At 54.2% G+C, this 25863-nt stretch overlaps 2 protein-coding genes across 6 annotated transcripts in view; one reads left to right on the top strand and one right to left on the bottom strand.

Annotated features, from left to right (window-relative positions):
- The window catches only part of Dync2i1 (dynein 2 intermediate chain 1), a 76560-nt gene extending 67152 nt beyond the window's left edge, over positions 1 to 9408 (top strand). For all 5 annotated transcript variants that reach the window (XM_042701025.1, XM_042701024.1, XM_042701023.1 and 2 more), the window contains 5 exons: positions 885 to 945; positions 3468 to 3567; positions 3743 to 3874; positions 8215 to 8438; positions 8736 to 9408. In XM_042701025.1, the coding sequence (XP_042556959.1) occupies positions 885 to 945; positions 3468 to 3567; positions 3743 to 3874; positions 8215 to 8438; positions 8736 to 8958 (740 nt within the window). In that variant the 3' untranslated portion in view covers positions 8959 to 9408. The remainder of the gene's footprint in view (positions 1 to 884; positions 946 to 3467; positions 3568 to 3742; positions 3875 to 8214; positions 8439 to 8735) is intronic.
- LOC122126419 (balbiani ring protein 3-like) lies at positions 6879 to 23562 on the bottom strand. The gene is made up of 2 exons (XM_042701028.1): positions 23557 to 23562; positions 6879 to 8219 (listed from the first exon to the last, which is right to left on the bottom strand). Exon 2 carries the CDS (start codon positions 8150 to 8152, stop codon positions 6893 to 6895), a length of 1260 nt encoding a protein of 419 aa, XP_042556962.1. The 5' UTR covers positions 8153 to 8219; positions 23557 to 23562; the 3' UTR covers positions 6879 to 6892.
- Positions 23563 to 25863: the final 2301 nt, after the last annotated feature.

Here is a 25863-nt window from a genome sequence, read left to right as displayed (position 1 = left end):
GTGCTGCCGTGGGTGTCAGCAGTGTCGAGTGTCGAGTGTGTGTGCCGCCGTGGGTGTCAGCAGTGTCGAGTGTGTTGAGTGTGTGCTGCCGTGGGTGTCAGCAGTGTCGAGTGTGTTGAGTGTGTGCTGCCGTGGGTGTCAGCAGTGTCGAGTGTGTTGTGTGTGCCGCCGTGGGTGTCAGCAGTGTCGAGTGTCGAGTGTGTGCTTCTGTGGGTGTCAGGAGTGTCGAGTGTGTCGAGTGTGTGCCGCCGTGGGTGTCAGCAGTGTCGAGTGTGTTGTGTGTGCCGCCGTGGGTGTCAGGAGTGTTGAGTGTGTTGAGTGTGTGCTGCCGTGGGTGTCAGGAGTGTCGAGTGTGTCGAGTGTGTGCTGCCATGGGTGTCAGGAGTGTCGAGTGTGTGCTGCCGTGGGTGTCAGGAGTGTCGAGTGTGTCGAGTGTGCCGCCGTGGGTGTCAGCAGTGTCGAGTGTGTGCCGCCGTGGGTGTCAGCAGTGTTGAGTGTGTGCCGCCGTGGGTGTCAGCAGTGTTGAGTGTGTGTGTCGCCGTGGGTGTCAGCAGTGTCGAGTGTGTCGAGTGTGTGCTGCCGTGGGTGTCAGCAGTGTTGAGTGTGTGTGCTGCCGTGGGTGTCAGGAGTGTCGAGTGTGTTGAGTGTGTGCCGCCGTGGGTGTCAGGAGTGTCGAGTGTGCGTGCTGCCGTGCCCTGGTTGTACCAGACTTGAAGCGTGGGGCCCCCATTCCTGACCCCACTGTCTGCACGCCCCAACTCGGGAAGGGAGTTCCATTTTGTGGTATTTATGAGCAGAGCCATGGAAACAGTCAGGGGTTCAGGTACGGTCGGCCTGTGCGAAGCTGGTATGAATCGGCCTCTGGTCTGGCTTGTCGTTTCCAGGTCTCCTGCCTGGAGGGAGGATCAAGTTGGTGCACAGCTCTGTGATCCAGTTGGGTAACAGGTGAGACTGGTCTCTGCGCGCTAACACTGCCCTCCTTTCAAGACCCGTGTCTGGCAGGAAGAAGGTAGCGTTGGATTAACTGCACATGTTATGAAGGCACACTCTCTTACATTCTGTTTTTACTATTTCATTTATTAGTAATGAGTAAATGTAATAATGTATATCCAAGTTCAGAGCTTTTTGATAAAAAAAGTGCTTCCTATCTTACAAATCGATGTATTTGTTTCTTTCATATTCCATCTTAATGCAAACCTGAAGTTAAACCTAGATGAGGTTTTAGGAGCAGAAACGGGGTGGGGGGTGGGCATGGGCTGCAGTGAAATGGTCACTTCTTGGTGATAGCCTAGCTTGACCTAGATTGACATCACTTCATTTTTTTTTTTCTTTTGTCTGTCGTTCGGCTTGAACTCAGGGTCTGGGCGCTGTCCCTGAGCTCTTCAGCTCAAGGCTAGCGCTCTACCACTTGAGTCACAGCAGTCTGACCCTGAGCTCTTCAGCTCAAGGCTAGCGCTCTACCACTTGAGTCACAGCAGTCTGACCCTGAGCTCTTCAGCTCAAGGCTAGCGCTCTACCACTTGAGTCACAGCGGTCTGACGGACATTGCTGCCCAGGCAGGCTTTGTACTGATCCTCAGACACACAGTCCCCTGAGTAGTGCCTGTAATCCGAAGTGTGTGCCTGGTTCACTTTGATTTTTGTATATTCTTTCTAACTTATTTGAAAGAACACCTTATGTGTTTCAGCACATTTGTAAAATTTCACTGAGTTAGCATACTAATCCTTATAAAGTATTCCCTGATCATTAAACAGTTGCTGCTAGCATTGTTTATGGCTTTATTTTGGTATGTCTGTTGAGGCTTGGTCTCAGGGTCTGGGCACTGTTCCTGAGCTGCTTTTGCTCAAGGCTAGTGCTCTGCCACTTGAGCCACAGCGCCACTTCTGGCTTTTTGTGGTTAATTGTAAATAAGAATCTCACAGACTTTCCGGCAGGAAAGTGCTGTCTGGCTTTGAACTGTGGTACTCAGATCTCAGGCTCGTGAGGAAGCTGAAATTACAGGTGTGAGCCACTGATGCCTGGCTTGCTTATGGTATTTTTGATAAGTTAATTTTTAATTTTGTATGTGGATAAATCTGTCAACTTTCATAGGACTGTATAAAATATTACAACTTGATATAAAGTATATGAATTTAATTATATATTTTTTTACTTATTAAATTTTTCTAGCATCTTTTTAAAATAGTTGTCATATACACATATATATATGCATATATATATATATATATATATATATATATTTGCTAACAAACACAGCTAGAGAGAGCAGCTGGAACACACTTGTGCTCTCTAGCTTGCATAGGAGGGCTCGGGGCATCAAGGAAAGACTTTCAATCTCAGACCCAGTGAAGCAAAGTATTTGAGATTGAGTATACTGAGTCTGTGACAATTAGGAGAGAGTTTCAGCCACTATTTTAAAGACCAAAAAAAGGCAAATGTACCATCGGTGTGGAAAATGATGTGTGGAAAATAATGATGGAAAAGGGTTTGGACAGAGAAGCCTTCCGGGGCTCAGAGAAAGGCGCACATTTTATACAGTCTGAAAAGAAACTAACTGGTAGGAAGCAACAAAGTGTATTTTGGGATTTATATATATATTTTTTTGGGGGGGGGATTTATATTTTGAAAAGAGCAGTGTGGCTGCTAACTTAGGAGTGGAGGCTGAGAGACACCTACTGTGGGAGAACAGAGAGGCATTTGAGATATATAGATACAGATATAGTCAGTCGTGGGGCTTGGACTCTAGGCCTGGGCGCTGTCCCTCAGCTCTTCAGCTCAAGGCAAGCTCCCGATCTCTAGATGGAAGGGGCACGGAGGGAAGTTGAGGCCAGCTTCCGGCCAGCGGCGGCTCAGAGGCCGGGAAGCCAGGCTGAGCTGTGCTAACTCTCCACTGTGCGCTTGCACTGTGAGGCCCATTGGGATCTGTCTGATGCATGGAGCAAGAACTGGGGCTCCGGAACCCACTTGTTTAGCGTGGGAGAAAGTGAGTTCCCTCCCCTGTCTTGGAAGAACTTGAAATCCCAAGTTGGGTGTGGCAGGGGAGCCTTCCAGCAAGTTCCAGAGCAGGGGCCTCAGAGGCACTGGGACAACCGCTGGCAAGAAGGACTCTGTGCGGCCTCGGGTCGTCGGTTCCAGCAAGAAAAGGCAGCAGTCCACCAAGGTACAAAGCACGCATTGATTATCCCCCTAAAAACTCGAGCCCTTAGAAGTGAGGCTGTTGCTTCTGCAGTTCAAAACCACTAATGGTTACGCAGCAGAGTTAACAGAGCTGAAGGGAAAATAGGCGATCAGGGTGAAAGGTCTACAGACACTACCAAGTGCACAACAGCACAACAGAGATGCTACCATCCAGAGGAAGTGTGACCCGTCAGGCCCCGCACCCAGTGGTAGAGCTAACTGAAGGACTGGTGTGTAGCCTCGCCTCCCAAACAAGCCACTTGTTCATCGTTGCTGTTTTTTTCTTTCAGTCTTCACCGAAAAGACATTGAATTCTGGGGACCTACACAAACACTGAGTGTCAAGTTTCTGCCTTCAGATTCTAATCACTTTATTGTTGGCACAGACCTGGTGAGCAGTAGCTTATATTTTATCTTGGTATTCGTTCTTCTTCCCCCAGGGTTAGCTGATGCGTATCTTTATATAAGATAGATGAACTCTTTCCTTTTATTATAATGCTGCCTAATTTGTCCAACCTTAGGCCACATGCTCTCCTTGCTTCACGCTTGGTCTTTTTTATTACTAGGGTTTTGTAAGCCATGGCACAAGACAAGATGTGAAGGTGTCCCCCAAGCTGTTCAAACCTCAGCAACATGGTATGCGACCAGTGAAAGTTAATGTGATTGATTTTTCACCATTTGGAGAACCAATATTCTTGGTAAGAAAGTAAATTTTTTTCCCCCAGTCCTGGGGCTTGAACCCAGGGTCTGGGTACTGTCCCTGAGCCTCTTTTGCTCAAGGCTAGCTACTCTACCACTTGAGCCACAGCACCACTTCTGGCTTTTCCTGTGCATGTAGTAATGAAGAATTGAATCCAGGGCTTCATGCATGCTAGGCAAGCACTTCACCACTAAGCCACAAGAAAGTAACTTTTTTTAGTTGTCCAGCCACAGCTGTGTGTGTGCTAGTCAGGCACCCGCCCCTGAGCTCATCCACAGCCTGGAAAGCCACTTGTTGGTAGTTGTTACCTACCACCTCCCGACCCCACATCATTGAGAACCAGGCTTTCGGGACGTGAACTTAGGGAGGGGCTGGTTGACTGCAGCGGTGATCTGCAGTCCTAGAACGCCAGACGCAGCACCCAGAGACACTCGGCTGCTCACCCCTCTTCCTGATGAGGTTTTGCAGCATGGATTTCTATTTTCATTCATTCATTTTTATTTTTGCAGCATAATTTTATCTGTTTTTCTTTTCATTTCCTTTTTAGAATTTGACTTCCATTCTTCATTTTATTTCCTTTTTTAAGTATGTCAGGGATTAAAAAGAATAACGATGAATCAAATATCTTCATAAGCTAAAATTTTGCTTTACTAAACCAGCTAAGTGTTGTTTCATGGAAATTTTAATTCAAAGAGAATGTATAGTCATACTGTGGATGCAGATGTATTAACTCTAAAAAGGTGATTTATTCATTTCTGTGTAACCAGCCTTATGGCTTGCGCTTGACTCAATAGTATCCAGCCTGTTAAAAAATAAAGATATTAGTCGGGCACCAGTGGTTCATGTCTGTAATCCTAGCTACTCAGGAGGCTGAGATCTGAGAGCTGTAGTTCAAAGCCAACCTGGGCAAGACATTTTAGGAGACTCTTATCTCCTGTTAACCACCAAAATGCTGGTAGTGGAGCTATGGCTCAAGTGGTAGAGTTCTAGCCTTGATCAAAAAAGCTAAAGGACAGCTCCCAGGCCCTGAGTTCAAGTTCCAGTGCCAACACAAAAATAAAATAATAACGATGCACGTATTCAGTAGCTATGCAGGTGGTGAGCCTCAAGAGAGGCAGTATTAGAGTTGAGGGTGCTGCTCACTGTATAATTTGTGAGGGTAGATTCAATGAGTTAGCTTCAGGTTTGGAAAACAAAAGCCTAATGTTCGTTTTAGAAACCAAACAGTAATGCGCTGAACATTTTCTCTGGTTGCAGTGTGCAAGCTGGGTGCCAGTGGCTCACGCCTGAAATCGGGGAAATGAGACCTGCGGTTTGGTTTGAAGCCAGCCCAGGCAGGAATGTTTGAGAGACATTTATCTCCAGTTAACCTCCAAAAAGCCAAAAGAAAAGCTGTAGCTCAAGTGGTAGCAAACAAGTTCAGGGACAGTGCCAGGCCCTGAGTTCCAGGCCCAGTACTACCACACACACACACACACACACGCACGCGCGCGTGCACAGAACCACACAACCATGCAAACAGTCCCCACACCCTGGTTGCAGGCTGGACACACACACACACGCACGTGTGCATGCGTGCGCACACAGAACCGTGCAAACAGCCCCAATGCCCTGGTTGCAGGCTGGACACGCACACACACAGAATCGTGCAAACAGTCCCAACGCCCTGGTTGCAGGCTGGACACACACACACATACACAGAATCGTGCAAACAGTCCCCACACCCTGGTTGTAGGCTGGACACACACACACACCTGCGTGCGCACACACACAGAACCGTGCAAAGAACCCCAATGCCCTGGTTGCAGGCTGGACACACACACACACACACATAGAATCATGCAAATAGTTCTCACGCCCTGGTTGCAGGCTGGACACACACACTCACACATGCACGCACACACACACACAGAACTGTGCAAACAGCCCCCATGCCCTGGTTGCAGGCTGGACACACACGCACGCACACACACACACACACACACACAACTGTGCAAACAGCTCCCACGCCCTGGTTGCAGGCTGGACACACGCATGCACACACACACACACACAGAACTGTGCAAACAGCTCCCACGCCCTGGTTGCAGGCTGGACACACACGCATGCACACACACACACAGAACTGTGCAAACAGCTCCCACGCCCTGGTTGCAGGCTGGACACACACACACGCACACACACACACACACACACAACTGTGTAAACAGCTCCCATGCCCTGGTTGCAGGCTGGACACACACGCACGCGCACACACACACACACACATAGAACCATGCAAACAGCCCCCATGCCCTGGTTGCAGGCTGGACATACACGCATGCACACAAACACACAGAACTGTGCAAACAGCCCCCACGCCCTGGTTGCAGGCTGTACACACACGCATGCACACACACACAGAACCATGCAAACAGCCCCCATGCCCTGGTTGCAGGCTGGACACACACGCATGCACACACACACACACACAGAACTGTGCAAACAGCCCCCATGCCCTGGTTGCAGGCTGTACACACGCATGCACACACACACACACAGAACTGTGCAAACAGCCCCCACGCCCTGGTTGCAGGCTGCACACACACGCATGCACACACACACACACACACAGAACTGTGCAAACAGCCCCCATGCCCTGGTTGCAGGCTGGACACACGCACGCACACACACACACATACACACACACAGAACTGTGCAAACAGCCCCCACACCCTGGTTGCAGGCTGTACACACACGCATGCACACACACACACACAGAACCATGCCAACAGCCCCCACGCCCTGGTTGCAGGCTGAACACACGCACGCACACACACATAGAACCATGCAAACAGCCCCCATGCCCTGGTTGCAGGCTGTACACACACGCATGCACACACACACAGAACTGTGCAAACAGCCCCCATGCCCTGGTTGCAGGCTGTACACACACGCATGCACACACACACACACAGAACTGTGCAAACAGCCCCCACGCCCTGGTTGCAGGCTGCACACACACGCATTCACACACTCACAGAACCGTGCAAACAGCCCCCATGCCCTGCTTGCAGGCTGCACACACACGCATGCACACACACACACAGAACCGTGCAAACAGCCCCCATGCCCTGGTTGCAGGCTGTACACACACGCATGCACACACACACAGAACTGTGCAAACAGCCCCCATGCCCTGGTTGCAGGCTGTACACACGCATGCACACACACACAGACACACACACACACACACAGAACTGTGCAACAGCCCCCATGCCCTGGTTGCAGGCTGCACACACGCATGCACACACACAGACACACACAGAACCGTGCAAACAGCCCCCATGCCCTGGTTGCAGGCTGTACACACACACATGCACACACACACACAGACACACACAGAACCGTGCAAACAGCCCCCATGCCCTGGTTGCAGGCTGTACACACACGCATGCACACACACACAGAACCGTGCAAACAGCCCCCACGCCCTGGTTGCAGGCTGTACACACACGCATGCACACACACACACACACAGAACTGTGCAAACAGCCCCCACGCCCTGGTTGCAGGCTGCACACACACGCATGCACACACACACACACACACACAGAACCGTGCAAACAGCCCCCATGCCCTGGTTGCAGGCTGTACACACACGCATGCACACACACACAGAACTGTGCAAACAGCCCCCATGCCCTGGTTGCAGGCTGTACACACGCATGCACACACACAGACACACACACACACAGAACTGTGCAACAGCCCCCATGCCCTGGTTGCAGGCTGCACACACGCATGCACACACACAGACACACACAGAACCGTGCAAACAGCCCCCATGTCCTGGTTGCAGGCTGTACACACACACATGCACACACACACACAGACACACACAGAACCGTGCAAACAGCCCCCATGCCCTGGTTGCAGGCTGTACACACACGCATGCACACACACACACAGAACCGTGCAAACAGCCCCCACGCCCTGGTTGCAGGCTGCACACACACGCATGCACACACACACAGAACCATGCAAACAGCCCCCCTGCCCTGGTTGCAGGCTGCACACACACGCATGCACACACACACACAGAACTGTGCAAACAGCCCCCATGCCCTGGTTGCAGGCTGCACACACGCATGCACACACACACACACACACACACAGAACCGTGCAAACAGCCCCCATACCCTGGTTGCAGGCTGTACACACACGCATGCACACACACACACACAGAACTGTGCAAACAGCCCCCACGCCCTGGTTGCAGGCTGTACACACGCATGCACACACACACACACAGACACACACAGAACCGTGCAAACAGCCCCCATGCCCTGGTTGCAGGCTGGCTGCTCGGATGGAAGCATCAGGCTCCATCAGCTGGCGTCGGAGTGGCCGCTGGCTCAGTGGGACAACAGCACTGAAGGCTCCGCCGTCTGCAGCCTGCAGTGGTCCCCGACGAGGCCCGCCGTGTTCCTGGTTCAGGATGCTGCCTCCAGAGTCTACATCTGGGACCTCCTTGAGAGCGACCTGGGTCCTGTGGCCACGCAGCTCATCTCCCCAGACCGGTGAGCCCAGCCTCAGCTGCAGCCTCCCTCGCCTTCCTGCTTGCTAGGTTATGTAGAGTTATGTGACTTAAGTTTAAGTTGGATCTTGCTTACTTTGAAATACTTACAGAAAAACCTACTGGTTTTAGTTTCGCAGCAAAACAGAGATGGGAAGGTACAGAGCCCCCCCCTGTGTCCCCTGCCCAGATGCCCAGCGTGAGCGCGCCCCTCCGCTGGCCTGGCCGGGGCCACCCCGAGCATGCGCACACGAGGCTGAGACCGCTCTGCTGACCCTCCCCCTGCCCCTCTTGCCTGTAGGCTGTTGGCCATGACGGTCACGGGTGAGTCAGACAAAGCTGGTGGCAGCTTCCTGGCCCTGGCTCTGGCCAGGGCCTCTGGCGCTGTGGACATCCAGTACCTGAAGAGGCAGTGGACAGTCCCGAAGGCCGACGAGCAGAGCCAGCTGCACCTGCTCCTGCAGGAAGGCCTGTGGAGCAGCGAGCACCCCCGGAGGGGCCCACGCGGGCCACCGCACGCCTGAAGACTGCAAGGACCGCTAGGTCTGTGTGTATATTCTGTACATACGTTTGCTTTACAGCAGTGTTTCTGCGGTAGTCCCAGTAAATAAATCACTATTTTTGGAAACAAATGAACCCTTTAGCGTATGCTGAACTTCAAAGGAAGTATTAAGTCATGTCCAGATGCTTTTCTTCTAGGAGTTATTTTTGAACCAGATCTAAAATACTGTCACATTTATCACTAGATTTTAAACAGTCCATGGAAAAATGGGCTATTTTCTTAGTCATGTATAAAATGGTACACACATGACTAGATTAAAAGGAATTGCTCCATTGCAGTGAGCTCTGCTAACTGTGTTTTCTTGGGCATAACCTTACTGTTGCTTGACTGTTGTTTAGTTGACCACAGTTTGCATGATCTCTTAGTACTAAAATTGTCTTTGTGTAGAAATAATACAGGTAAATAAAACTCGCACCAGCGTCGTTTCTCAGGACATGCCTTAGTCCAGGTTATAAGAGCAGTGGACCATTTGTCATGGTGTGCGAGGCTGTCTGTCCAGGGTCTCTGTTGGTGAGGGGGCTGTCTGCCGCCTGGTGTTGTGGGGTGGCTGCTGGGGGTGGAGCCGTGCCCTGATGTGGCTGTGGGTTACAGCCACAGCAGCTGTGTGGCGGGATGGGGAGAGTGCTCGTGTACTCTCTTCTGCCTCGTTTAAAATAGCACAGACTCATTCTCAACGGGCTCCACCCCACAGCTCAATCTCTGTTTTTAAAATTTAGCTTCTATTAGTTACACATGTGGGTTGCATTCCAGCCAGCCCACCTCCTTCACCACGCCCCCTTCTTCTCTGTCTTTCCCGTAACAATCTCAGCCTGTTCCATTGCTCTGTTCACTCTTGTGCCTTACCTATTTGACAGTCTTCAACCTCTCTCCTCCTCCTTGTCTCCACCCCCTGTTTGGTTCCCTTGCCCTCCCAGCTTTCGTTGAGTCTCTTCACCCCGCTTGTATACACCAGTCTCTTGACACAGTGGCCAGGGCTCAAATCCAGCTGTGGATGGTGGAAGGTTACCCACATTGAAACCTCTACAAGAGGCTCGGGTAAGTTCGGGGAAAAGCCCGACTAGCCCGACTGATGGTCCCCAGGCCCCCGCTGATGGTCCCCAGGCCCCATTGATGGTCCCAGGCCCCATTGATGGTCCCCAGGCCCTGCTGATGGTCCCCAGGCCCTGCTGACGGTCCCCAGGCCCCATTGATGGTCCCCAGGCCCCATTGATGGTCCCAGGCCCCATTGATGGTCCCCAGGCCCCATTGATGATCCCCAGGCCCCATTGATTGTCCCCAGGCCCCATTGATGGTCCCCAGGCCCCGCTGATGGTCCCCAGGCCCCATTGATGGTCCCCAGGCCCCGCTGATGGTCCCCAGGCCCCATTGATGGTCCCCAGGCCCCCGCTGATGGTCCCCAGGCCCCATTGATGGTCCCAGGCCCCATTGATGGTCCCCAGGCCCCATTGATGGTCCCCAGGCCCCGCTGATGGTCCCCAGGCCCTGCTGATGGTCCCCAGGCCCCATTGATGGTCCCCAGACCCCATTGATGGTCCCCAGGCCCCATTGATGGTCCCCAGGCCCCATTGATGGTCCCCAGGCGCCTGCTGATGGTCCCCAGGCCCTGCTGATGGTCCTCAGGCCCCGCTGATGGTCCCCAGGCCCCATTGATGGTCCCCAGGCCCCGCTGATGGTCCCCAGGCCCCATTGATGGTCCCCAGGCCCCATTGATGGTCCCCAGGCCCCATTGATGGTCCCCAGGCCCCATTGATGGTCCCCAGGCCCCATTGATGGTCCCCAGGCCCCATTGATGGTCCTCAGGCCCCGCTGATGGTCCCCAGGCCCCGTTGATGGTCCCCAGGCCCCGCTGATGGTCCCCAGGCCCCATTGATGGTCCCCAGGCCCCATTGATGGTCCCCAGGCCCCATTGATGGTCCCCAGGCCCAATTGATGGTCCCCAGGCCCCATTGATGGTCCCCAGGCCCCCGCTGATGGTCCCTAGGCCCCATTGATGGTCCCCAGGCCCCGCTGATGGTCCTCAGGCCCCATTGATGGTCCCCAGGCCCCATTGATGGTCCCCAGGCCCCATTGATGGTCCTCAGGCCCCATTGATGATCCCCAGGCTCCTGCTGATGGTCCCCAGGCCCCGTTGATGGTCCCCAGGCCCCGTTGATGGTCTCCAGGCCCCGCTGATGGTCCCCAGGCCCCGCTGATGGTCCCCAGGCCCCGCTGATGGTCCTGTCAGAGTGCGGGCAGCACATCAGGTCACCCCTCCACTCCCGCCAGAGCTGCGGCATCCGGCACTTGAGAGGCGTTTGCAATCTGCCTCTCATCCGATGGGGAACTGGCCTGCACTGCGTGACAGTGGATCTTCATGCTGTGACTCCCACTTCGGTCTCTGTCTACCTTCCAGCCACCCGACAAGCTTTGCGCTTTGCTTCATTTACAGCATGTTAATTTACATCAGCAAAACCCATGTGTTTATCATGAGAGTATCTGAACTAGAATAGTTCAGACAGTGTCCTTCCAATCAGGAGAGGCCATCTGTGTGTCAGATGCACAGACGGCGTTGTGGGGTTGACGCAGGCCTGCGTCAGATGCACAGGCGGCGTTGTGGGGTTGACGCAGGCCTTTGTCAGAGATGCACAGGCGGCGTTGTGGGGTTGACGCAGGCCTGTGTCAGAGATGCACAGACGGCATTGTGGGGTTGACGCAGGCCTGTGTCAGATGCACAGGGGTGTTGTGGGGTTGACACAGGCCTGTGTCAGATGCACAGGGGCATTGTGGGGTTGACGCAGGCCTGCGTCAGATGCACAGGCGGCGTTGTGGGGTTGACGCAGGCCTTTGTCAGAGATGCACAGGCGGCGTTGTGGGGTTGACGCAGGCCTGTGTCAGAGATGCACAGACGGCATTGTGGGGTTGACGCAGGCCTGTGTCAGATGCACAGGGGTGTTGTGGGGTTGACACAGGCCTGTGTCAGATGCACGGGGGCATTGTGGGGTTGACATAGGCCTGTGTCAGATACACAGGCGGCGTTGCGGGGTTGACGCAGTCTTGTGTCAGATGCACAGGGGCATTGTGGGGTTGACGCAGGCCTGTGTCAGATGCACAGGCGGCGTTGTGGGGTTGACACAGGCCTGTGTCAGATGCACAGGCGGCGTTGCGGGGTTGACGCAGGCCTGTGTCAGATGCACAGGCGGCGTTGTGGGGTTGACGCAGGCCTGTGTCAGATGCACAGGGGCATTGTGGGGTTGACGCAGGCCTGTGTCAGATGCACAGGCGGCGTTGTGGGGTTGACACAGGCCTGTGTCAGATGTACAGGGGTGTTGTGGGGTTGACACAGGCCTGCGTCAGATGCACAGGGGCATTGTGGGGTTGACGCAGTCCTGTGTCAGATGCACAGGGGCATTGTGGGGTTGACGCAGGCCTGTGTCAGATGCACAGGCGGCGTGGGGTTGACGCAGGCCTGTGTCAGATGCACAGGCGGCGTGGGGTTGACACAGGCTTGTGTCAGATGCACAGGGGCATTGTGGGGTTGACACAGGCCTGTGTCAGGTGCACAGGGGCATTGTGGGGTTGACGCAGGCCTGTGTCAGATGCACAGATGGCATTGTGGTGTTGACGCAGGCCTGTGTCAGATGCACAGGGGCATTGTGGGGTTGACGCAGGCCTGTGTCAGATGCACAGGGGCGTTGTGGGGTTGACACAGGCCTGTGTCAGATGCACAGGGGCATTGTGGGGTTGACACAGGCCTGTATCAGATGCACAGGGGCATTGTGGGGTTGATGCAGGCCTGTGTCAGATGCACAGGCGGCGTGGGGTTGACGCAGGCCTGTGTCAGATGCACAGGCGGCGTGGGGTTGACGCAGGCCTGTGTCAGATGCACAGGTGGCGTGGGGTTGACGCAGGCCTGTGTCAGATGCACAGGCGGCGTGGGGTTGACACAGGCCTGTGTCAGATGCACAGGGGCATTGTGGGGTTGACACAGGCCTGTGTCAGATGCACAGGGGCATTGTGGGGTTGACGCAGGCCTGTGTCAGATGCACAGGGGCATTGTGGGGTTGACGCAGGCCTGTGTCAGATGCACTGGCGTTGTGGGGTTGACGCAGGCCTGTGTCAGATGCACAGGTGGCGTTGTGGGCTTGACGCAGGCCTGTGTCAGATGCACAGGCGGCGTTGCGGGGTTGACACAGGCCTGTGTCAGATGCACAGGGGCGTTGTGGGGTTGACGCAGGCCTGTGTCAGATGCACAGGCGGCGTTGCGGGGTTGATGTGGGTCTGTGTCAGATGCACAGATGGCATTGTGGGGTTGATGCAGGCCTGTGTCAGATGCACAGGCGGCGTTGCGGGGTTGACGCAGGCCTGTTTGAAGCATGCACAGGCGCTGGTGCCGAGGCCATGCTTGTGGGTTCCTGTCCACTGGGTGGTTCTGTCCTTCCCTCTGCCTGTGGGTCACTGAAGCTGACGTGTGGCTGTGGGCAGACTGCCAGAGGTTCCTGGGAAGGGGAGACCCAAGGAGAGTGAGTGTCGGAGGACTGTTCATTCATGAGCCAGAGGCTGGCCACAGAGCCCAGGTGTCAGTGCAGCTTAGCCAGCCTGGGCTAAAGCAGGGGCTGAACTTGATGCCGTTTCCTGGCAGAACCTACCACTCGGCCACCCATGGACGAAGGGAGGTCCTGGGGTCAGTCCTTCAGTAGTCGGCCTGAGGTGTTTAAGGTTCTTATTTGTAGGTTTTCTAGGGTGTTCAAGACTGACACTGATGAACGTTTTAACGATCAGATTCCATCTTAAAATCTGGTTGATGTTCATGGCTTTTCTGTAGACCTCACCTGTTTGGTGAAGGGTGATTATGAAGCTAGCCACATGAGGGCAGCAAAGACCAGCTGGCGTCCAGGCCGCGCGGGTCTACTCTCCAGCAGCTGCTTCCCGTCCCTGTAGAGCTCTAGGCCAAACCAGCTTGTGAGAAGCAACGTGCGCAAAGTCTCTCCTGTACCGGGTGTGGCAACAGGAGGATAGGAGTCATGGTCTGGTCGGCAAAAAAGGGGTAGACCGTACCTGAAAAACAACTAAAGCAAGGAAGAGCTGTGACTGTGGCCCAAGTGCTAGTGGGCCTGCCTACCAAGCATGGCCCTGAGTGCAGACCCCAGTACTGCCCAAAGGGGAAAGCTGTCCATGGTAACAATAGCCTGCGCCTCGCCCCAGAGGGTGTGGCTGCCGATGCTGCCTGACAAGCATGGCCCTGAGTGCAGACCCCAGTACTGCCCAAAGGGGGAAGCTGTCCATGGTAATAGCCTGCGCCTCGCCCCAGAGGGTGTGGCTGCCGATGCTGCCTGAGACGGGACAGGGCTTTCTTTCTTTCTTTCTTCCTTCCCTCCCTCCCTCCCTCCCTCCCTCCCTCCCTCCCTCCCTCCCTCCCTCCCTTGCTTTCTCTGTCTCTCTCCCTCCCTCCCTTCCTCCCTCCCTCCCTCCCTTCCTCCCTCCCTCCCTCCCTTTCTCTCTCTCTCCCTCCCTCCCTTCCTCCCTTCCTTCCTCTTTCTTCCTTTCTTTGTTTTGGGTCTGTTGTGGGGCTTGAACTCTGGGCCTGGGTGCTATTCCTCAGCTCTTCAGCTCAAGGCCAGTGCTCTACTACTTGAGCCACTGCACCAACTTCTGGTTTTCTGGTGGTTTATTGGAGATGAGAGTCTCACGGACTTTCCTGTCTGGCTGGCTTTGAACCGTGATCCTCAGCTCTCAGCCTCCTGAGTAGCTGGGATGACAGGCCTGAGCCACCAGTGCCGGTTTCACCCCGCACCTGAACTGTGGCAGACACCGCATGGGTGCCCGGGGGTCCCTTCGAGGGCTCGCCTCTCACACCGAGCCGGGCGCTGTGGTGAGCAGCTCTGCTGGTCAGGTTTCTATACAGCTGCTTCACTGCGCTACTTGACAGCAACAATAGAGCAATGCCCCTCAGATTGGCTTACATTTTACACACATTTGAGGAAAAATGACCAAAAGGCACAGAGAAATGTGATTTAAAAACTCCTCTCAGGCCAGGCACTGGTGGCGCACATCTGTCATCCTAGCTACTCAGGAGGCTGAGATATGAGGATTGTGGTTCAAAGCCAGCGCAGACAGGAAAGTCCATGAGACTCCTATCTGCAACTAACCATCAGGAAACTGGAAGTGGAGCTGTGGCCAAAGGGGTAGGTGCTGGGCAATGAAATACTGTAGCTTTTGAAGGGTTCTTAGACCTGCCACGCCCTCCCTCCATCGCCACCCAGACCCAGATCCTTCCACTTGGCACCTATGTAATTCTGCCTCACCTCAGCTGTTTGTACATCTGTCACATTGGCTATGTGACGTCTCGTGGGTAGAGATCAGTCCCCAGGCCTCATTCCCAGACTTCTCTGTTTGCTTTGTTTATTGTAGACCCACAATCATGTTTGTAGACCTCGTGATTGCTTTTTCTCCCTGCCGGTAGGGGCTTCAGTGTAGGGTATGGGTTTTTTCGGCTCAAGGCTGGCACTCTGCTACTTGAGCCATCCTCCTAGCTTTCTGGTGGTTAATTGGAGATGAGTGTTTCATGGACTTTCCTGCCTGGGCTGGCTTCCAGTTGCGATCCTCAGGGCTCAGCCCCTTGTGTAGCTAGGGTCACAGGCGTGAGCCATAGGTGCCAGGCTGATAAGCATCATTGGATGTGGTCAGGTGCACATAGCTATTGAGCCCCTGAGATCCTCTGCTAACAGAATAGCCTCACTGTGAATGAATAGAGTCCTGCTTCATTAATCACCTCCAAGTGTAATGTTTTGTTTTTTACTATCTGAAGGCTTGCTGATTATTACAAATGAGGGAAACCATGCAGCCTAAGTCTCTTTGGGTCTGGCTTACTTTGCATAGGTTTTTCCAAGTCTTTCCATTTCTTTACAGATGGGGTGGTGTCATTCTTTCTGACGGAGACATAGAATTCCGTTGTGTATATGCCACATTTTCTTCATCCATTCGTCCACTGAGGGGTCTCTAGGTTGGTTCCATGTCTTAGCTAGGGTGAACAATGCTCAGTTTATGCCTGAGCTTTCTTTTTCGTATTTACTCTTCCCTTGTGGAGTCATGACTGAGGGGAGGTCTTGTGAGCGTCTTAAACTGGCCTCAAATCTCAGTCCTCCAAGGAACGGCTGTGGTGTGACATCTCCATCCCAGTGAATCTTCCCGGGAACAGCCATGGAGTAGTGCTCCATCCCAGTGAGCCCTCCCAGGAGCGGCCCTGGAGTGACATCTCCATCCCAGTGAGCCCTCCCAGGAGCGGCCCTGGAGTGACAGCCCATCCCAGTGAGTGCTCCCGGGAACAGCCCTGGAGTGACATCTCCATCCCAGTGAGCCCTCCCGGGAACAGCCCTGGAGTGACATCTCCATGCCAGTGAGTCCTCCCGGGAACAGCCCTGGAGTGACATCTCCATGCCAGTGAGTCCTCCCGGGAACAGCCCTGGAGTGACATCTCCATCCCAGTGAGTGCTCCCGGGACAGCCCTGGAGTGACATCTCCATCCCAGTGAGTCCTCCCGGAACAGCCCTGGAGTGACATCTCCATCCCAGTGAGTGCTCCCGGGAACAGCCCTGGAGTGACATCTCCATGCCAGTGAGTCCTCCCGGGAACAGCCCTGGAGTGACATCTCCATCCCAGTGAGTGCTCCCGGGACAGCCCTGGAGTGACATCTCCATCCCAGTGAGCCCTCCCAGGAGCGGCCCTGGAGTGACATCTCCATCCCAGTGAGTCCTCCCGGGAACAGCCCTGGAGTGACATCTCCATCCCAGTGAGCCCTCCCGGGAACAGCCCTGGAGTGACATCTCCATGCCAGTGAATCCTCCCGGGAACAGCCCTGGAGTGACATCTCCATCCCGGTGAATCCTCCCGGGAGCAGCCCTGGAGTGACATCTCCATCCCAGTGAGCCCTCCCAGGAACAGCCCTGGAGTGACATCTCCATGCCAGTGAGTCCTCCCGGGAACAGCCCTGGAGTGACATCTCCATCCCAGTGAGTGCTCCCGGGAACAGCCCTGGAGTGACATCTCCATCCCAGTGAGCCCTCCCAGGAACAGCCCTGGAGTGACATCTCCATGCCAGTGAGTCCTCCCGGGAACAGCCCTGGAGTGACATCTCCATCCCAGTGAGTGCTCCCGGGAACAGCCCTGGAGTGACATCTCCATCCCAGTGAGTCCTCCCGGAACAGCCCTGGAGTGACATCTCCATCCCAGTGAGTGCTCCCGGAACAGCCCTGGAGTGACATCTCCATCCCAGTGAGTGCTCCCGGGAGCAGCCCTGGAGTGACATCTCCATCCCAGTGAGTCCTCCCGGAACAGCCCTGGAGTGACATCTCCATCCCAGTGAGTGCTCCCGGAACAGCCCTGGAGTGACATCTCCATCCCAGTGAGTCCTCCCGGAACAGCCCTGGAGTGACATCTCCATGCCAGTGAGTCCTCCCGGGAGCGGCCCTGGAGTGACATCTCCATCCCAGTGAGTCCTCCCGGGAGCGGCCCTGGAGAGACATCTCCATGCCAGTGAGTCCTCCCGGGAACAGCCCTGGAGTGGTGCTCCGTCTCTCACTTTTGTCCAGCTCAACAGGCACTTCCTTGAGGCACAGGCCCCAGGAGGATACAAGTGGAAAGGAGGCCTGGCCTCCCCGCAGCACAGTGGTGGTGTGGCTAGCCTGAGCTGGAGGGCCTGCACTGCACGCACAAGGGTTTTGTTTACCTTCGCAGTGTTTTATAAACGTTTGCATAGTTTCCGTGAGGCGGGGCCTTGGTTCTGCACGTCTCCGTGCCGTGTCCTCCTGGCAGCTCGAGCCGCGGGCCTCTGAAAGCTGCCGCAGTCAGTCTAAACACCACCCGGGCGCCATGGGGCCGAGGCACCTCTCTGGAGGCTGGGTGCAGACACACAAGTAAACACATGCCATCCATCCCCAGTCCGGCCGCTGGCAGCCCTGGCGGCATCCTCCAAACCCCGTGCCCGTATTTCAGTAATACTGACTCATCCTCAGACTTTGCAGGCCGGCTGGGGTGGAGACTTGAGAACCTGGTGTTGGCACCTGGTTGGAGGGGCCTCCCGCCCCCCGGCGGGGCTGCCGTCCAGGTCCCGGCCCTCACCCTGTCCTTACCCGCCAGGTAACTCCCAGAGACACGACGCCTTTTTCACTGGCTTTCTCCAGGGCCGCCTCCCCCGTCTGCCGGCAGACATGTTCCCGCCCTCCGCTGGCCAATGCAGCCCAAGCATCTCTGCAGTGTCTGTTGCAGACTTGCAGGTACAGTCACGCTCTCCCTCCGCTCCTCCTTTGCATGCCCAGACTTGGGGGTGGAAGAGAGAGCTTTATCACGCCATCCTTTTCCAGCCATCTCCAGGGCAGGGCTCTTGGTCATAGGTTAAGCAGGGGTAGAGCCTGTGAGGGCATTGCAAAGCCAAAACGAGTCCCAAAGCAGGAACACGTTTGGGGGACGGGAGCGCAGGAGTGGAGCGAGGAAGGCTGAGCGGATGCAGTTGTCATATCCATGAAGTACGTAACGAAGGTGGCAATGGGGGGGAACCGAGGAGACTGAGCACTCTACGATGGTGGCGATACGAACAGCAAGTCCCAGGCCGCAGGTGTGTTCAGAGACCGTCAGAGGCAGTCTGACAGTCCTGTCTCAGAGCTGACCCCGTGGGGCAGTTGCAGTGAGCTGCCCCTGGGGGCTGGCGGTCCTCCGGCCTCCCTGGAACCCACACGGTGAAGACCGAGAACGGCTCCCAGCACACACACAAATGAGAGATACGCAGAGCATGCAGCCAGACGCCACGCTTTTAACCAGTTCACGAGCCCAGCGACACCTCTTAGAACGCCACAGTGCCACGCTTTAAAGGTAAAATTGTCTTGTTGCTGTGAAGGTGATGTCCTGAGGCTCATGTTACAGAAAACAGGTAACGCGCTCTACAGCACTGCATTTAACACTAACGCAGGCCCTCGGGGGCAGGGATGAGGGGTAACGCTGGACTCCAGGCCTCTGCAGCCTTTTGCCTCCTTAGTGTGAATTGTCCATTTTGCTTGATACTGCATCGCAGAGCCATTCTCTCTGCCTCTCTTCCCCCTCCCCTGCCCTCCCCTCCCTCTCTGCCTCCCCCCCTTTCCCATCCCCCTCCTCCTCCCTCCCTCTCGGATGTACTTTCATCAGACATTTTGTATTCCAGGGGGTCCTGGTGTACAAAGCCCCCAGCAGGTGCACAGGGTCCTCCCTGCCTGCTCCTTGGTTTCCTGCCTATGCTTGGGAGTGAAGGCCTCCTCTTGCCTGTCTGCCCTCTCTCCCCCTCCCTCCTTCCCTCCCTCCCTCCTTCCCTTCCTTCTCTCATTCCTTCCCTCTTTCCTTCCTTCCTTCCTTCCCTTCTTCCCTCCTTCCCTCCCTCCTTCCTTCCTTCCTTCTCTCCTTCCTTCCCTCCTTCCTTCCTTCCTTCCTTCCTTCCTTCCTTCCTTCCTTCCTTCCTTCCTTCCTTCCTTCCCTCCTCCCTTTTCTCTTCCTTTCTTCCTCCTTTCCTTCCCTTTTTAATTATCTTTAGTTGTGCAAAGGGGTTTCAGTTTACGAAATGCATCTGGATCCATGTCACCCTTCCATTATTCTCACCCATTTCCCCAAACTCCACTCATCCCCTAAAGTTAGTGGACTCGGTCTTCACCTATATCCGTTGAACTTTAGGACTGTTTCTGCCTACCTTTCTGCCCCTCTCCACTGACACCTGCCCCTCCGGCCCCCCTCCCCCCCCCTCCCCGTCCCAGCTGCCCTGCTGGGTGCGGGAATGGGTTGTTTGTGTATATACGTGCATAGCCCTATGCATGTTTTCCTGTGTGATTGTAACTTAGATCTGGTTTCCACATATGAGAGAAAACATCAACCTTTTGTTTCTCTGAGCCTGACTTATTTCACTTAACTAGGTTTTCCAGGACCATTCATTTCCCTGCAAACCACGTAGTATTCTTCCTGATGGATGCGTACCATTCCATTCCATATAGAGTCATGGTTTCTTGTTCTACTCATCCATTGTGGGCATCTGGGCTTTGGTGAATAGTGCAGCAAGAAACGTGGGTGTGCAAGTGTCTTCATCCTGACGTGAGATCCTTTGGAGAAAGGCCCATGAGTGGCACCACTGGATCGTAAGTAGTCCACTAGTTCTGTGCTCTGTGCTTTGAGGAATCTCCAAATGACCTTCCACCATGGATTCACTAGCTTACACCCCCACCAAGGTGTACCGGTCTCCTTCCCCCACATCCCGCCACCCTCCATGGTGACCAGCCTTACTTGGGTGGGAAGAAATATATTTTTTTTAAATTTGTATTTATTTTCAGAGATGAGCATTTCTTCATGTGTTTATTAGCTGTTTTTGCTGCTTCTGAGAAATCTCTAGCTCCATTTCTCATTAATAAAGTTATTGATTCTTTGGGGTTTCATTCTTTATTCTGTTTTTTTTTTGGGGGGGGGGTCCGGTCATGGAGCCTGAACTCTGGGCCTGGGCGCTGTCCCTCAGCTCTTCAGCTTAAGGCTAGCGCTCTACCACTTGAGCCACAGCGCCACTTCTGGCTTTTCTCTTTTTGCTTATGTGGTGCTGAGGAATCGAACCGAGGGCCTCAGGCATGCAAGGCAAGTGCTCTACCACTGAACCACCTTCCCAGCCCTCATTCTTCATTTTGAATATTAGTTCTTATCAGACATAAAGCTTGCAAAGATCTCCTGGAGTTTAGGCTGTTTTCAGCTTCGTGCCTGTGTCCTTCACTGTGCAGAAACTTTCCAGCCGGATGTCCGGGGTGCCTTGCGTGGGACTCGCCTCCCCCCGCTCCTCTCCATCACAGGCCATCTGGCTGGCCCCAGTTCGCTGAGGGTTGTCTCCTGAGTGTGCACAGGCTGTTTCCTGTGCTTCCCATTTCAGGTCCCATCTTGTGTTCTGCTTTTATTTCCTCAAGTTGCTTTGTGAACCTTTGGCACTGGAAATGGAATCTCCCTGGGGAGCCCTGCCGTGGAGACTTCCTAGAGAATCCAGCTTGCGGACACCGTGCAGTTACACGCCTCTTGCGGTGTGGGCTTATGGAGAGGTGTGTGGAGGCCCAGAGTGGCCGTGGTGTGGATGGGAGTCTGGCCAGGGGCGGCCCCTGTGCGATTGGATGTGGCTGCCTGAAGGAGGCGCGCTGTGGACAGGGCGGCCAGCACGCGGGGCAGGGCCCCCGGAGGGGCCGGGAGCTGTGCTAAGGAGGCTTCCCTGCCGGGCCACGCCTGTTCTCACCCGGGGCCCGGCCCTGCCGCCGTGGGTGACACGCGAGGACCATCCTGTCATTAGCGGGCCTTGACCTTTATATAGGAGGGCGAGAGAATGGAGAGACATGGAGATTTTGAAACCTGTACCACACGGAGTGATGTGACCATGCAGACAACTTTCCAGCAGCACTTGTGAGCTTGCTTATTAGCTTTTCTTAGCCATGCGCGTTCATCCATCAGAGCTGGTATGAGAAGTGGTGTGTGGGCTGGGCGGGTGGCTCAGTGGTAGAGCGCTTGCCTCCCATGCACGAGGCCCTGGGTTCAGTTCCTCAGCATCACATAAGCAGCAAAAGTCAGAAGTGGCGCTGTGGCTCAAGTGGTAGAGTGCTCGTCTTGAGCTGAAGAGTTGAGGGACAGCGCCCAGGCCCAGAGTTCAGACCCCTCAGCCACACACACACAAAAAAAGATTAACTAAGAGAAGTAGTGTGCACTGCAGGAGTGGTGTGCACTGCAGGAGTGGTATAGAAATGTGCACTGCAGGAGCGGTGTGTAAATGTGCACTGCAGGAGTGGTGTGTAAATGTGCACTGCAGGAGTGATGTGTAAATGTGCACTGCAGGAGTGGTGTGTAAATGTGCACTGCAGGAGTGATGTGTAAATGTGCACTGCAGGAGTGGTGTGCACTGCAGGAGTGGTGTAGAAATGTGCACTGCAGGAGTGGTGTGTAAATGTGCACTGCAGGAGTGGTGTGTAAATGTGCACTGCAGGAGTGGTGTGTAAATGTGCACTGCAGGAGTGGTGTGCACTGCAGGAGTGGTGTGTAAATGTGCACTGCAGGAGTGGTGTGTAAATGTGCACTGCAGGAGTGGTGTGCACTGCAGGGGTGATGCAGGAGTGATGTGTAAATGTGCACTGCAGGAGTGGTGTAGAAATGTGCACTGCAGGAGTGGTGTGTAAATGTGCACTGCAGGAGTGGTGTGTAAATGTGCACTGCAGGAGTGGTGTGCACTGCAGGAGTGGTGTGTAAATGTGCACTGCAGGAGTGGTGTGTAAATGTGCACTGCAGGAGTGGTGTGTAAATGCACTGCAGGAGTGGTGTGCACTGCAGGGGTGATGCAGGAGTGATGTGTAAATGTGCACTGCAGGAGTGGTGTAGAAATGTGCACTGCAGGAGTGGTGTGTAAATGTGCACTGCAGGAGTGGTGTGTAAATGTGTACTGCAGGAGTGGTGTGCACTGCAGGAGTGGTGTGTAAATGTGCACTGCAGGCGTGGTGTGTAAATGTGTACTGCAGGAGTGGTGTGCACTGCAGGAATGGTGTAGAAATGTGCACTGCAGAAGTGGACCTTGGGGCAGGTGCCAGCTCCCACAGCACGAAGTCCTGTGAGCAAGCTTCATCTCAAAAGACAGGTCGGCCTTCCCCGCCTTGCAAGACGGTTGTGAGGCCCAGATGAGTTACACAGCAAGCCCCTGTGAGAGAGCTCAGAGCTGTGCTTGGTGCCTACGTCAAGTTCACGCCACCAAAGCTGGTGTATCCCGTGTTTCAGTGAGACCCTTGGTGCTCGGGCTGTGTGTCTTGTCCTGGGTCACATGAGCTAGTAGATGGCAGAGCCCGGACAAGCTGGGTCCCAGCCTGACATGGCCCTGCCTTCATCCAGGTAGCTGGAGTCGGGCCGCTGGGACATGGAGCCTTGGCCGGCGTGTTTGGCCGGCCAGGGCCCAGCCCAGCTGAGCGAAGCCTGACTCTAGGTAGCCCCAGGGGTAGACAAGGGCTCCAGGGAAAGTGTCCAACCTTGTCTGTGCGTCTCCAGCTTCCCAACCTTTTGCCTGGATTGTTGTCTCCGCAGCTGCTCCTGCGGATCCCTGGGAAGCCTGCTCGGCGGGGGTGGCCTCGGTATCGGCAGAACCGGTGTTCTGAGCACAGATCCTCTCTGACAAACACAGGACGCATTAACCACTGAGCACCCTGCAGCTTCCGATTGGATCTTGTCACTCCCTAGACTTGACAGATTTCCTGTTGTCTTCAGAAAAATGTATTCCTGAGTCACATGGCCTACCTCCCCTTCCCTGAACACTTATTTATTTATTATTACTTTTGTCAGTCATGGGGCCTGAACTCTGGGCCTGGGCGCTGTCCCTCAGCTCTACAGCTCAAGGCGAGCGCTCGACCACTTGAACCACAGCGCCACTTCTGGCTTTTTCTCCTTATGTGGTGCTGAGGAATCGACCCCTTTCCTGAACACTTGAAGTCCCTCCTGAGGACTTTGCTCTGATCCCTCTTAGCATGCATGCACACCTGCTCACGTACATAGTACATGTGAGCCCACACAGCGCACACATCAGACATACACACACACAGGCTACATATGAGTTCACACAATCTAGCACACATACACAGTGCATGAGCACACATACACACACAGCTCTACACGTGAGTGTACACAATGCACACAGCAGACATGCACTTACACACGCATGCATGCACACACATGCACAGCTCTGCATACGGGTTCACAATGCAGCACATTAGCAGTACATTAGCACATATGCACACATGCACAGCTCTACATGAACGAAGCACACATGCACAGCCTCTACTTGTGTACGCACACACACACACACTCAGCTCTATATGTGAGTTCACACAATGCAGACAAACACCCATGCACAGCCTTCACTTGTGAATGCCCACACACACTTGTAATCCTGGTTCATTAACCCTGCATTTGCTCTAAACAGCTTTCTTAGCTTTTTTTTTTTTTTTTTGCCAGTTCTAGGGCTTGGACTCGGCTTTTAAAATGACCAGGGATCAATTTTTCTTTTTATAGCAAAAGGTGAAACACTCCAGTCAAATCTCTAGTGTTGTGTTTGCAATGCCAGATGCTGTCTGGAGTAAACGTTGAAGCATGTAAGGAATCCCCGGGCACATCTAGGTCACCTTCAAAGGCCCGGCCTCCTCGATGGCAGAGTCGGAGTGTCAGGAATGGTAACACAGTGCATTTATTGTAGAGCACAGGCCCAGTCAGTGTTTGTGAGAAGCCAGGAAAATCCCACAACAATAAGGACAAACGACGTCCATCACACCGGCGATTGTTTAATCCAGAGCTAAGCTGGTAAGCGGGGTGGGGGTGGGGTTAAGGAGGGGGCCGAGGCCCGGGTGTGCTCTTGGGTGACTGGCTGGTAAAGAAGCAGGGGGAGCCGTGGGACAGAGCCCGCTGCGCCCCGACATCGCAGGAAGGCCAAGCTGTGAGCAACAAGGGCCCGCCGTGAGATTCCCAGTGGGAGGATGGAAAGTGCATAGCCGATGTTTGTTGCTGTCCCATTTCAGCCAGCAATCGTGTTCTTCTTCAAATGATCAGGAGAAACAACTCCTGACAAGTTATGTGACCCAGTGGCTTCTGAACTCGCCCAGAAGCTCTCTGAAGTCACCCAGGAGAGGCGGGAGTTCTGTTCTGTCCTGATCACGAATGCCTCCCGTCTCAGGTGGGAGGTTCTGTCGGAGCCAGGCAGAGCCCAGTTCAGGCAATGAGAGGGAACAGACCGCTGGCGTCCCTGTAAACCCCTGGGGCCCAGAGCTGTCTGTCAACCTGGGCCTGTGTGGCTGGGGACAGAGTGGCCACAGCCACAGGCCGCAGCCTGGCCATTGGTGAATGCGTGGTCACGAGGGGCAGCCTGTGTGGCTCGTCCACAGACATCTGTCTTCTCTTTTCCAGAACTGGAATTTAGCACAGAGACCGAAGGCAGCCCTTGGTGCTGCTGCTTTCTTCTTGCTAGAGATTGTCTTAGAACTTAAACTTGCTGAGATCTACACTGTGCTCTGCAATTCTCATACCCCCAGGGCCAGGGTGTCTGTTTTCTGAATAGTCTCCCAATAATATAATACACGAATACAAAATACCTTTATAATTCAAGATGTCTTTACTCAGAATCTGGCCCTCTTTGCTGTGGTTCAGCTGTTCCAGTGGATCCACTGAGCTCTGGGAGGCTGCATTGCTCACGTTCTACGCCCTCCTCATGATAGAGTAAGTTTGCCTTATTCATGGATGGATAATATGTATATATTTAATGTTTATTATTATAAAGGTGATGTACAGAGGGGTCACACTTTCATAAGTCAGGTAAAGAGTACATTTCTTTTGGACAATTTCACCCCTTCTTTGCTGTCTCCTAGTATACATAGTTTTGACCACATGCAGATAAATAAAATTTCAAAACCAATAGAACTTTAAGTTCCTGCACACGCGCTGTGCGGCTTGGTTGATCCGAGCTCTCAGTCAGCCCTGAGTTACTGTTAGTTTTGTTTACATCTTGGTGTGGTCTGCTGAGCCTTTCCCTGCCCTTAACTTTGGGAAAATATGCAAATCATGCTCCTTACTGAAGTGGCAGGTAAAACTTGCAATTTGTTGAAAGGCGGTGTTGTCTGGCTGGGAGCGGTTGTAGGAAAAACAACAGAACATTGCTGCGCCATCCTGGACCCTGCAGTCTGAGCGGCTGTGGTTCGTCCTCGGGGTGGTGGCTCTGGCGGTGTGTCCCTGTGGACACTTCTTCCCAAAGAGGGCCATGAGCCGTAAGGACCAGTGGACTCCAAGGCTGCTGATTCATTCTGCCGCGTGTTTCCCATCACCCTGGGTGTTCACAAAGGCGCACCTTGGCCTG

The sequence above is a fragment of the Dipodomys spectabilis genome, unplaced genomic scaffold (genome assembly GCF_019054845.1).
Source record: "Dipodomys spectabilis isolate Male_0828 unplaced genomic scaffold, ASM1905484v1 ptg000277l, whole genome shotgun sequence".
NCBI classification, from domain to species: Eukaryota; Metazoa; Chordata; class Mammalia; order Rodentia; family Heteromyidae; genus Dipodomys; species Dipodomys spectabilis.
This window is presented reverse-complemented; position numbering and strand designations above follow the sequence as displayed.